At 35.0% G+C, this 12,921-nt stretch overlaps 2 protein-coding genes across 8 annotated transcripts; one reads left to right on the plus strand and one right to left on the minus strand.

The window, feature by feature from the left end:
- Position 1: 1 nt before the first annotated feature.
- Positions 2-5,746, plus strand: rfc2 (replication factor C (activator 1) 2). The gene is made up of 11 exons (XM_027157650.2): positions 2-188; positions 302-371; positions 2,402-2,443; positions 2,712-2,818; positions 3,733-3,834; positions 3,945-4,045; positions 4,223-4,380; positions 4,582-4,647; positions 4,748-4,828; positions 4,917-5,030; positions 5,510-5,746. The coding sequence occupies exons 1-11, from the start codon at positions 79-81 to the stop codon at positions 5,618-5,620; spliced, it is 1,062 nt and encodes a 353-aa protein (XP_027013451.1). The 5' UTR covers positions 2-78; the 3' UTR covers positions 5,621-5,746.
- Positions 5,747-6,969: 1,223 nt separating this feature from the next.
- On the minus strand, positions 6,970-12,426 carry si:dkey-183i3.6 (LAT2 domain-containing protein). Of its 7 annotated transcripts, none has more exons than XM_047805791.1 (13): positions 12,220-12,412; positions 11,126-11,175; positions 10,442-10,559; positions 10,299-10,341; positions 10,095-10,138; positions 9,428-9,473; positions 9,290-9,324; positions 9,164-9,205; positions 9,035-9,065; positions 7,895-7,941; positions 7,457-7,510; positions 7,273-7,323; positions 6,970-7,175 (listed from the first exon to the last, which is right to left on the minus strand). In XM_047805791.1, the coding sequence occupies exons 3-13, from the start codon at positions 10,542-10,544 to the stop codon at positions 7,138-7,140; spliced, it is 534 nt and encodes a 177-aa protein (XP_047661747.1). In that variant the 5' UTR covers positions 10,545-10,559; positions 11,126-11,175; positions 12,220-12,412; the 3' UTR covers positions 6,970-7,137. The 7 variants fall into 7 exon arrangements, with proteins under 7 accessions (XP_047661747.1, XP_047661748.1, XP_047661745.1 ...); XM_047805792.1 differs by having other exon boundaries at positions 7,273-7,320; positions 9,164-9,208; XM_047805789.1 differs by having other exon boundaries at positions 9,164-9,208; positions 12,220-12,406.
- Between the last annotated feature and the right edge of the window lie 495 nt (positions 12,427-12,921).

The following is a 12,921-nucleotide window of genomic DNA, read 5'->3' on the forward strand; positions in this document are numbered from 1 at the left end:
TTAGCGGAAGTGACGTCACTTTGACCGCGCTGCTTGGGTTGCTGTGGCGCGGGAAAGTCTGATGTCAAAGGATTCAACATGGAAGTGGAGATGAAAGAAGCTGATGGCGAACAAAGTCAGTCAGACGCACAGAGTAATAAAAAAGGAGATGCAACCAAGTCTTCAACGACCACATACGAACTCCCCTGGTAATGTTCGCTTCCGGTTGTATGATGTTATTGTTGTTAATGAGTACGGTAAACATCATAGCTTTGTGCTAACGTCATAGCTTTGTGCTAACAGGCTTGTCTTTCGTGTTTAGGGTGGAAAAATACAGACCGCTGAAGCTGAACGAAATAGTTGGGAATGAAGAAACTGTCAGCAGACTGGAGGTGAGACAGAAAACACATGTAGCTTTTACACCAACCACCTGATCTGCTTTTATATAGCATCACTGCTGAAGCCTACACCCTGCTGAACACTGATGAACACTGATGAACTAACCTGAACACTGATGAACTTAGCTGAACACTGATGAACATAGCTGAACACTGATGAACATAGCTGAACACTGATGAACATAGCTGAACACTGATGAACATAGCTGAACACTGATGAACATAGCTGAACACTGATGAACTTAGCTGAACACTGATGAACTTAGCTGAACACTGATGAACATAGCTGAACACTGATGAACATAGCTGAACACTGATGAACATAGCTGAACACTGATGAACATAGCTGAACACTGATGAACATAGCTGAACACTGATGAACTTAGCTGAACACTGATGAACTTAGCTGAACACTGATGAACATAGCTGAACACTGATGAACATAGCTGAACACTGATGAACTTAGCTGAACACTGATGAACTTAGCTGAACACTGATGAACTTAGCTGAACACTGATGAACATAGCTGAACACTGATGAACATAGCTGAACACTGATGAACATAGCTGAACACTGATGAACTTAGCTGAACACTGATGAACATAGCTGAACACTGATGAACATAGCTGAACACTGATGAACTTAGCTGAACACTGATGAACATAGCTGAACACTGATGAACATAGCTGAACACTGATGAACTTAGCTGAACACTGATGAACATAGCTGAACACTGATGAACATAGCTGAACACTGATGAACTTAGCTGAACACTGATGAACTTAGCTGAACACGCTGTTGTTCTAGAATAATAATAGTAAATAAAATAATGTGTGTATGATGTCCCCTGACCAGAACCAGCAGGTTGTCCATCCACCAATACACTACTGAACTCTACACTGTAAAAACACTGTATATAACCTCTGTACAGTTATACGTACAATGCATTTAAATACATTCTGCCTAATATTTCACATTCATATGTGTGTGTTATTTATTTATTTATTTATTTATTTATTTATTTGACTTGTTTTCAGCTTACACATTTTTTTTAGTGCCATAGCCTCAGAACCATTTACTTGTACTTTTTAACAATGTCCACACATCTCTGCACTGCTATAGCCTTTAACTTTATTCACTGTACACATGTTTACATATATACCTATAAAACTATATATTACACGCTGCTCATATGCTACATATTTATCTGCACTTGACTATTTGCACAATTGCTAAGCTTTTCACTTCTGGTAGATGCCAAATTGCATTTTGTTGCTGTGTACCTGTACTATGCAGTGATGATAAAGTTGTGTCTGACTGTTTGACTTACTGACTGTCTGACGCAAAGTAGAGTACTGTTATCACTCCAAAGTGGATTATTTTCCAAAAAGGGGACAAGAGTTTTCTCCCAATGATACCACAGCTGTTTTTCCTTTTTAATTACTTACAGAGAGTCATGCTTGTTGTCCACTTAAATTTACTTGTGTTATGGTTGAAGAAAACTGTTGTTACCTCATTGGCTGCTCTTTTTACTTTCTCTTAAAATTTAAGGAGGAAAAAACCCACAGGTTTTTATTAAGAAATCAGAAAACATAAAATCCTGTCAAGTCTTTCCTGTAGCAGAAAACACATTGACTATTACATAGCTGAGACATGCAGATCCCTGATTATAAAGTTATTTGTCTCTGAGAACCTCAAAATATCAACAATTCTATATATTAATTTGTTTATCTGCAATCGTATTGTTCTTCCCTTCAGCTATGATAGACACATTTCTTTCCATTAGTTGCCTGGGTTATGTATGTAGGTGTGAGCGAGCTATCAATACAGGGGTGGGACCCATTTGGGTTAGGGACGTGTTTGTTTTGGTGATTTTATATGTCAACATTTTCAAAAATCTGAGACCCTACCTTTAATTTATCTGGATTGTGCATAGAAATGATGTATTTTATAAATCTGTTCATTTGAATCTCATTGATTCAGTTATAGAATATGGTCTTAGATATGCTTGATGTTTTAAACAGGTGTTTGCCAGAGAGGGAAATGTACCCAACATCATTATTGCCGTAAGTAGACCTTCATTTTTAATTTGTTACTTAACAGTTAATTATATCACAGTAGTATGTGTAATCATGACCGGCCTCCTGAATTAACTCTCAGTGCCGGTCCCAAGCCCAGACAAATTAGGAGGGTTGTTCAGGAAAGGCATCTAGCGTAAAACCTGTGCTAAGTCTAATACGACCAGATTATCCGCAATGGCGACCCAGAACATGGAGCGACCGAAATAAGAAAAAAGTATGTGTATTAATGACTGTGTTCTTGTTGTGCTTTCAGGGTCCTCCTGGCACTGGAAAAACAACAAGCATTTTGTGTTTGGCCAGAGCTCTTCTAGGCCCGGCGATGAAGGACGCTGTGCTCGAGCTAAATGCTTCAAATGATCGGTAGCTACCTCGGATTCATATTATTGATATTGTGAATGGTCTATTATTTAGGAGGATCATTTTTGAATGTCGCAGCGCATTGATGGTACAGTATTTTGTAGATGGCCTTATCCAGACTCATGAAAAACATATCCTCATGATGGTATAAATAAATAAGTTTAAATCAGTGTCTTGGAATGAAATCGGGCTAAATCCCTTTTAGAGAAAAAAAACACACAAACAGGGTTTTTTTTATTATTATTATAAATTGTAGTGATTTATGAATTTTGATTTTATCATAAATTGTCTTCTGTACTGTTCTCTGCATTCAGTGACGGATGGCATGAATTCTAAATGATCTGATTGTTTATTCCTTGTGTTAATAAAATGTAATCTGTATTCATAAGTATCAGTTTCACTTGGTATAGAGAGAGTCTGAAAAGTCAGGAACCATTGAGAGTCAAAGTACATAATGACATTTACAGCATTTAGCAAGTGCCCTTATCCAGAGCGACTTACATTTTATCTCATTTTTATACAACTGAGCAATTGAGGGTTCAGGGCCTTGCTCAGGGGCCCAGGAGAGGCAGCTTGGTGAACATAGGAATCAAACTCACAACCTTACAATTGGTAGTCCAACACCTTAACCAGTAGGCTACCACATCCCACATATACTTTTATTTTGTGTTTATTTACACATGCTGTATATTTGCTCAGCACATTGGTTCCTGACTTTTCTGGTATTCTGTAGTCCTTTTGTGTCACCAATACATAATACAGTACACACTTGTCTGGTCAAGAGACAACATAGAATAGACAAACTATAATTTTATATATTTAATTTATTATTTTTTTTAATCTTCTACTTGCAGATTTGATTCCAAACCTTTGTATGGAATTCCCCCAAATTTTACTTGTTGTTCTTGTTGTTTCAGAGGTATTGATGTTGTCCGAAACAAGATCAAGATGTTTGCTCAGCAAAAAGTTACTCTCCCCAAAGCACGTCACAAAATCATCATCCTGGATGAAGCCGACAGGTAAACATCCCCGAACCCACACACTATTGTGTGTTCATAATTTTTAGCACCATTCACTTATTTAAATGTGTGTAAGTGAAATATGCATACAATGCCTTTTCTGAAATAAGCATGACTGATGGAGCACAGCAAGCTCTGAGGAGAACAATGGAGATCTATTCAAAAACCACCAGATTTGCTTTAGCCTGCAATGCATCAGATAAAATTATAGGTGAGTGACCTGTCTGTGTTTGTAAACCTTTTTTGTTTTGTGTCCACAATACAAGCCACATTTTTAAAGATTACTTTAGATGTCTACAGAGTGCAAGCTCCAATTCAAGGTCCATGAACAAGTGTCTCATACTTATAATCCCAGATCCTACTATGTGACTCTGGTCTGTTCCTCTAGAGCCAATTCAGTCACGTTGTGCAGTGCTGCGCTACAGTAAGCTGAGGGACGAACAGATCATGATGCGGCTGATGGAGGTGGTAGAGAAGGAGAACCTGCACACCACCAACGATGGACTGGAGGCCATTATCTTCACCGCCCAAGGAGACATGAGACAGGTTGGTGAACAAACTGTTTGCTGAACAGTTATTTTTGTCAAAGGAGAAGTTTAGTGAAAGGAAAAAATATCAAGTAATGGATTTTTTCACTTAAATAAGACCAGACATCAAGACGTGTTCCAAAGCTAATATAGTTAACAATTAATAGGTCTATCACATCTTATCTTCACTGTCTTAAATAACAACCATTGTGTGTTTCAGGCACTAAACAACCTGCAGTCCACACATTCTGGATTTGGTTTTATCAACAGTGAAAATGTGTTTAAGGTGGGTCTTGGTTTTTTTGTCCCCTTCAACCAAATAATTAACCCAAACGTGTAAAGTAAGTGGGAAAACCTCTCACAAAATGCATATGATCTTTGTTCAGGTATGTGATGAACCACACCCCCTACTGGTTAAAAACATGCTTGAACACTGTGTCACCGGCAACATCGATGAGGCTTACAAGGTAATGTCAGCATGTTTCTGTAATCATAAATCAGTAGGAATGCACACTAAAAGTAAATGGTGTTAAATCTCAAATTCTCGTTCATTAGATAATATCACAGCTTTGGTCACTCGGCTACTCTCCTGAAGATATAATAGGGAACATCTTCAGAGTGTGTAAGACGTTACAAATGCCGGAGTACCTGAAACTGGAGTTTATCAAGGTAAAAATTTGTTCTTCTCTCTCTCTCTCTCTCTCTCTCTCTCTCTCTCTCTCTCTCTCTCTCTCTCTCTCTCTCTCTCACACACACACACACACACACACACACCAGTCCCCCAAATCCTAGTGCAAAAAATAAATTTTTATGTAACTGGTCCATGAATGTCTGAGTTCTATATCTAAGTCAAAAACACTGCTATTTGCTCACTTGGTGTTAATACTGGACTCTGTATAATCAACACCAGTCTGCAACCTGGCACTTAAAACATAACACAGAGGCTTGTTATAAATACTATCATCAAATATTAAGGTGCCCTAGCCATTTAACCTCTTAATCAGCTTTTATTTGCAATAAATATACTATGAAGTGTTTGAGTAGCTGTAATGTAAGTATATTGTGCTTTTAGAAATCACGTAATGAATTATTTCCCACTTGGTCTAATACCACTACCATACTAATACTGTATGATGTATCGTTCTCAGGAGATTGGCTATACCCACATGAAGATAACAGAAGGAGTGAACTCTCTGCTCCAGCTTGCTGGACTGTTAGGACGTCTCTGCAGTAAGACTGCAGCCCCCGAGGCCAGCTAAATCCTACTGCTTCATACTCAACATCTATCCTGAGATTCAAGGCTGTCAGTAAAGTAATTTTTACTGAGTACATATTAACTGTAAATAGTTTAAAGAAATGCTCAATAAAACACAATTTTTCACTTACTCGTCTTTCTTTTGCACATTGAAATGCTGTCAGTTTAATGGCTTCTCCTTGTACACGTGTACGTACACACACACCTTTTACCCATTTTAATCTGAAATGTAGTTAATAATTAAATGTTATTTCTCTCTCATAAATAGTGAGTCAGTTGCTTACACCAAGCGCACTGGCTCTTTTTATTTTTTTTATATTATTAATTGTCCCCCCCCCCCCCCCCCCATTTTTATTAGTTTCTTAAAGGAGTAGATTAAGATGCCTGAGGTAACTTGGAATTTAAAAAAAAAAAAAGCTTCTACAGTATAAGATGAGCAGGACCCTGTGTTGCATATGCTGTATTTTAAAAATAAATAAATAAAAACAAGATTTACTAATAGATAAATTTGGGTCTGGATTAGTTTAGCCAGAATAAGTGATGATTCAGTAATTGGCTGAGGATATTTTATTGTAGTGTGAAACTCTGTCTTCAATTGACTACTTTGTTAGTGCCAAGTTTGTTCGTTCAGGTTCTTGATTCAATTCCTTATCTAGAGAATTAATTTTAATTAAATAGGTGTACAGTAGTCCAATCTCAGCCTACAAAGGATCCTCCAGTTTGACAGTTTCATATTTAAATAGCATTCAGTGTACAGTAGATGGCTTTTCTTCTTTTCCTAAAGCTGCATTAACGTCAAGGTTCTTGTTCCAGTCTATACAGTGCACCGTATTTGTTCAACACCTTTACTTGACTCGTGTGGTTGAGAAATACTTGAACTGCCATGTTCTAATTTCATTCTGTATATTATTCTAATTAAAAGGGCAAAAGTGTTGAGATATTTTTACACAATCTTTAACATATGAAAGCAACAATTGACAACACCTAAAAATGTCTAAAATGTGTGTATAAAAATAGAAATTGTAGAAACATGCTAGAAGATCTAATCCCATAAGTAGTCCATAGCTTTCAAAGCAGTGCTTAACATTTATTTTAAAATCCCAACATACATTTTCAGCTGCTGCGATGATTAAAAGTAATCATGGCTCATACTAGGGAAATCTTTTTGCAGGAAAATTACAGATGTAATAAAACATTACATCATAAAAGATTAAAATCATATACGTATAATTAAATCTTTAGTTAATATAAAGAGAAATGTTAGGAAATGCTCATTATAACAGCTATAAAAGAGAATATTGTATTTTTTGTGTACTTTTTATAGAATTAAAAATAGAATAAATTCAATTTGCGTACACTTCAGTGGCATGTGCCTTTATTAAATCAATTTTTCCAACAGTTCATACAAGTCCAACATAAAAACCATGAAACATTATATTAGTTATTCTGTGCTATTAAATATACAAATCTGTTCCAATGGATATTTAATCTACTCTAACAGTTGAAAACTTATTAACTTTGTTAGTTAGTCGATTCTATGTTGACGTAATCTGATTCATCTGTTAGAAAGATAAAGAATAATGTGAGTGTCGCTGTATTAGAACTCATGACCATCAAGATTAATCAATAAATAAGAAGTCAGTACTGTATCATTACCGTTATCATCTGTTTTGTGTGTATGCAGGAAGTCTGTGTTTTCATAATCTTCTGTAACATGGGCAAAAAGAACATTTTTGATTGGTTTTAGATCAAACAAATCACACAATCACTACAACACTTTATATATATTATAATTTTGTTTTTAAAGAAAAGCTATGCATAAAAATGTTATCGTACTCACCTGATGAGTCGTGTTTGATCTCTTGTGGTCGATAAATATTTGCATACTCACTATCTATATAAAATAAATACAGTTGCATATAGTAGTATTAGTAGAGGTAGTCCCCTAACCATCTCTTCTACTCTTCCCAACCCCCCCCCCCCCACACACACACACACACACACACACTAGTGAAAATAGAGTTAACAAATGAAAAACTGCTTACATTTACAAACATCTGTAACGTTTCAGGGTAGACGGACTATTTTAACACAACCAGAATCCTGCAGTTACAGCAGAACGCTTGTTCTGATCTTCATCTAGATTTCAGACGCCGTGGTTTTGTCGTGACATTTCACTCAATAGCGCAGAGGCCTTTAACACTTCCTTTCATCTCTCATTTAAATACAATTGACATACGGCTTGAGGGTAAAGAGAGAATGTGGTGTTTGTACTCACCATTATTAAGAGCACTGCTTTCGTCAGGTGGTGTTGCTATCGGGTCTCTAAAACAAATTAGGATAGGAACAAATTAGTTGGTTATTCAGGAAAAAAGAGTAAAGGCATAGTTTCGCTATCTTTGTTCTAGAAAGTCACTTAGATTTTAAACCAGAGCTTAAAGGTTAATGCTTAGCTTTTATGATTAGCACCTAAGTAAGCATTGAGCAAACCACAAACAATAACACAGTCACCCTAAACCATGTTGAGTTCAGTATCTCAGATAGATTTTTTTAATGGTTTATTATATTGTATGACTGCATTATCTTAAAACAAAGTTAACTTATGAAGTTATGTAACTAGATATTGTAGCCATCATGAAGCCAAATGTCATACATGTCAGACTTGTACACTGTATATATTACACAAATATATTATAATATTTAAATTAAATAAAAGTATAATACTGTAATACTCTTCCATCCTGTTGGTATGCATTAATGCACGCAGTAATGTGAGAATTATTAGAGACACTAATAATTTTTAAAAAAAAAAAGTTTATTAAAAACAACAGATGAACATTAGCTTATTCTTTATAGACTATTGTCTGTTCTTTTTAATATTAATATGTAGCCTATTCCTCAACCTATTCCAGAATGTGCTTTATTAATACAGTAAGACTTTTGCATACAAGAATAAATATGATACATTTTTCTTCTTGAACACGAGAATCTGGTGAAAAATATATTCTTGAAAAAACAAGTATGCTTTTTTAAAACATGTCTATAAATGGGATTAATTATCTGCTTGTACCACTTTCATTTTAATCTATTAATTAAAGATTATAGAAAAACTACAATATAAATTTTTGCAGTGTTCTAAACTTTTATTTTACTTTTTTTTTTTTAAGATGAAGTGCCGTCATTTTACTGTAAAGCTCTGGCCTGCTCTGCCTACCTGTTTTTGCCTGAGCTGTTTTTACACTTGCTGCTGTCACATTGGCAACCTGTTAAATTTACTCCTTCCATTTACAGAAAGTGTGAGCACCGTTTTCCAAAACAAGGCACACAGTGGCTTCAGTACTTCAGTCCACCTGCACAGTGCTTTAACCACCGACCTAAAACCACCCCTAATTTTCTCCAGATAAAGTGCATGACTTACACATAGGTGGGTTCCATACTGCCACGATTTGCTGTTAAAAGGTGATATAAAATGAAAGAGAGATGTAGCGTACAATTATTTATAACATGAGTAAATATTCTGAAGTTTACAGCTGGAACATAAACCTACACTTTGCAATGTTCTGGTAACTTCCCTCTAGGTCCGGGACAGCTGCTGGGAAATAAGCCATGAAATTTACAGTGTGTTTGCTGATCATTTCAGCTTCAAAATATAATTTCTTTTTGTAGTACTTACAATCCAGCTGCCTATAAGATGGGTGTGCAACATTCCTGTGGAAATAAAACAATGCGAGTTAGAAGAGTGATTTAATTGCTAATTATGATCCGAGTTGAACTGATTCAGGATAAGGTCAATGTAAGAGCAATACATTACCCTGAGCTCTCAGGTGGATTTGTGCTAATCTGGTTTGCACACATTACTGTAAAAATATTTAAGGCAGATTGCAATTTAGTATCAAACAGTATGCTACTCTGTATAACTGTATGTTGTTGACAAATGTCAAGATGAAGAAGAATAAAAGGAAGGTGAAGTACCATTCACAAAGTAGAGAGGCGAATGGGGCTAGTTTTAGAGCTTCAAGGAAATTATAAACTTGTCTATGATTGCACGAGTGTCACATTCATATACTCTATTTATTATATGGCTTTATGCTATTTACGTTTAGTGAACCGAATCTTAGTTACTCAAACAGCATTTTAGTTTTTTTTACAAAATGTGCTGCATTTCTGAGGAGCACTTTTGGCACTCAATACAACATAGACATATAGCTTGAACAAAGACGCTGGCTCAGTGAAAGACTTCTATCTTAACATGGACAAAACTTTCATCATTATGTACTAAACCTCTGTATTTTAAATGTTCTTTTTTTTTAAATTAGAAATGTTTGACTATTTATTTATTTATTTATTTATTTATTTATTTATTTATTTATTTATTTATTTGTATCACGCAGTAATACTGGCAGTGGTACAGGTTTTAGTCTATTCGCAAAAAAAAATGCACATTCAATATTTAATTATAAAAATAAAAAGTTCTTAACCTGTTTTTGACTTTGTCACAGCAAACCTGCTCCCCTCTCTGTGACTGGATAAAGCCGGAATAGAAAATATACACCTTAATCCCACTATCATTTATACATATAGCATTTAAATGAGAGAAAAATAAATAAATAAATAAACGATTAATTATTTATTTAATTATTTATTCATTATAAAGGCGCCAGAAAAAATATCAGACAACTTACAGTATTTGTGGAATATAAAGTTGGCTATTCTCCTGTACAATCACTGTACCAAAAATAAATAAATAAATAAATAAATATTACCACCAGTAATAATGCATGTTCATGGCGACATGTAAAGAGAATGTGTGTTGAATTGCACTTACTAGATTTCTTTCTACAGCGCATGCAGAGAGCACAGATGAAGCCCACGGTGGAGAGAGACATGAAGGCAAGGACAGCACCTTGCTGACTTGTGACCTCAATCATAGCTTCAAAATAAAACTGTAAATAAACAAATATTCGACTGAGTGAACGATTTTTGATCCCAGCGAAAGAAATTTTACATTTTTATTTGACATATTTTACAAAAATGCTAATAGGCCTGCACAAAAGTACATACCAAAAGCATAGTAGGGATGTTTAGTATAGCATTAAACAGGTCATGAGAATATATTACGTGGCCTTACGCTACATGCACTACACTGTCGAAACCTGTTTTTTCTTTCACAGTACAGAATGTCAAATGGAATTATTACAGAATACAAGATGCAATGCCATACTGTTATAGGAAAATAATCAACCACTGAGTGGTGTTGAAGCAGCTGCAGTGTCCAGGTTGTATTTTCCAATAACAGCAAATCTTGGAACAGTCGTAATAACTAAAAGTTATTTCCTTTTTTTTTATTGCTAACGTTATCACAACTGTGACAGTGAGTCAACAGTTACACACCACCCTCTTTTCTTATTTCTCTTGACATTAAGACAAAAAAATAAAAATAAAAATAAAAGCAAAACGCAGCTTGTCACCTTACAAAGAAACCAAAAGCCTTCTGCTCTTAAACACTTACCCATGAAGGAAAATATACTGATTTTGAAATGCTGACACTGGAGCTTCCTTCTGTGAAAGTTAAATGGACATCATCTTAAAGAATCTTTCACCATATCAACAATTCCTTCATTATTTTGCTAAAACAACATCTTTTAATCTGCTGGATATTAAGTTTAGACTATATACAGGCCATGTTATTATACACATCCCTGTGAACGAGTTGTTACTACAGAAACGATAATGAATTTTAAAAAAGTGTGTTTATATAAAGTGAGAATTCAGCAGCTGTATTATAAGGAATACATTTAAACCGAGGTTTTAAATCAAAGGCTTAAAAATAGTCCTTGTATTTGAGTTCTTTGCTCTCTCTCCTAACCCTTAGACCCTAAGAAGACATTACTCGAGTGCTTCATTACAGAGAGCTGCACTTAGGAGCCTATAGATTAAAGACAAGACAGTTTCAGTATTGACCAGAAGACAATATCCTGTGTGTGTGAGATGTTGTACATGCTTGTTAACACTGAAGGATGTCTAGAGGTGTGTTGTTGTTTTTTTAAACAAAATAAAGCAGAGCTACAACACAGTTTCCACACTTTCACCTTGCAATGTAAGATAATCCCATGCTAATGCTTTAAATATCTGCGAGACTGAAAGTAAAACACTGAGAAGTCCAATCGAGAGGTTTAAGTATAACAAAATAACCATGCAGCAATTAGCTAGTTTAATTAACACCTCATTTCGTTTGTATGCAAGTGAAGTAAATCACCCAAAGTTCTCCTTTTTTTATAATAGGATACACGAGACGCCATTACTTTTAGTTCCATCTTTTAGTTATGAATCAGTGAAAATTTGAAAATGATCATCACTTTATAAACCTTCCTTGAGTTATACACGGATGTAACCGATTAAACTTGGGGATTATATGATTTCTCGGCTTTACCTTGTTGCTAAACGCCTTTATTACTCTCTATAAATGTAACTTATTTAGAAAAGCTTCTACTGATGCCATCAAGATTCGATGGTCAATCACGTTAAATAACATTCATTGTTTAATATTGGAAACAAGAGTATTTAAAAAATAAAAATAATAAAAATAAATAAAAAAAAAGTTACCTTGAATGGCGTGTTAGGGTGCGTTTATTCTGTGTCACTGTTTCACTCACTTCCAGTCTTAGATTAAAAAAAAGCACAGGGCGAAAGATGCTGTTTCCTGTTTCAAACTGAACCTCACCACATCCGTGTGCTCATGCGCCGGACACAGGTTAGGACACCACCACAAAGCTACTACACGTGTGCAGTTGTTCACAGAACTGAACAAAAATCTGCAATTCTGCTCCAAATTCTAGACTACACTGGATTTTAATAGATTGACAGGAGAAAAGTCTACACATAAAGTTCCTCACAGTTATTTCTCTTTCTTCTACATGTCAGGCTGTTATTCATTTATCAATATTATTATTACTTATTCATTTAACATATGTACAAAAATATAAAGCTCATACAAATGATATAAATAATAATAGTTAGGATCGTGCAAAAATGCTGCTACTTTAATTTGTTCTATTTATTTCTTTTTAGTGAAGGAAATTTTATCATTGGAGAGATGGTTTTCTCGTGTTGAGCGACTCATATCACCCTGAAATTAGAATATATCTTTACGTGTGCTGATCATATGAAATGAACTCTATAAATAAAATTGATAGATTTCAATCTAAAAGCTTAATGTAAGTTCTAACTTTTATAATAGATTATCTTACTGATGCTCTATTAAAAACAAAAAACAAGCAAAAAAAAACTGAATCTACAAACACCTAC

The sequence above is a fragment of the Tachysurus fulvidraco genome, chromosome 21 (assembly GCF_022655615.1).
Source record: "Tachysurus fulvidraco isolate hzauxx_2018 chromosome 21, HZAU_PFXX_2.0, whole genome shotgun sequence".
Lineage (NCBI taxonomy): Eukaryota > Metazoa > Chordata > Actinopteri > Siluriformes > Bagridae > Tachysurus > Tachysurus fulvidraco.

Coding starts and splice junctions, on each gene's coding strand:
- rfc2 (XM_027157650.2), top strand. CDS start 79: ATGGAAGTGGAGATGAAAGAAGCTGATGGCGAACAAAGTCAGTCAGAC. Junction 4,648..4,747: donor ACAGTGAAAATGTGTTTAAG/GTGGGTCTTGGT, acceptor ATCTTTGTTCAG/GTATGTGATGAACCACACCC. Junction 4,829..4,916: donor ACATCGATGAGGCTTACAAG/GTAATGTCAGCA, acceptor CTCGTTCATTAG/ATAATATCACAGCTTTGGTC.
- si:dkey-183i3.6 (XM_047805790.1), bottom strand. CDS start 10,544: ATGATTGAGGTCACAAGTCAGCAAGGTGCTGTCCTTGCCTTCATGTCT. Junction 7,942..9,034: donor AGTATGGAACCCACCTATGT/GTAAGTCATGCA, acceptor AATTTGTTTTAG/AGACCCGATAGCAACACCAC. Junction 7,176..7,272: donor ACACAAAACAGATGATAACG/GTAATGATACAG, acceptor TCTTTCTAACAG/ATGAATCAGATTACGTCAAC.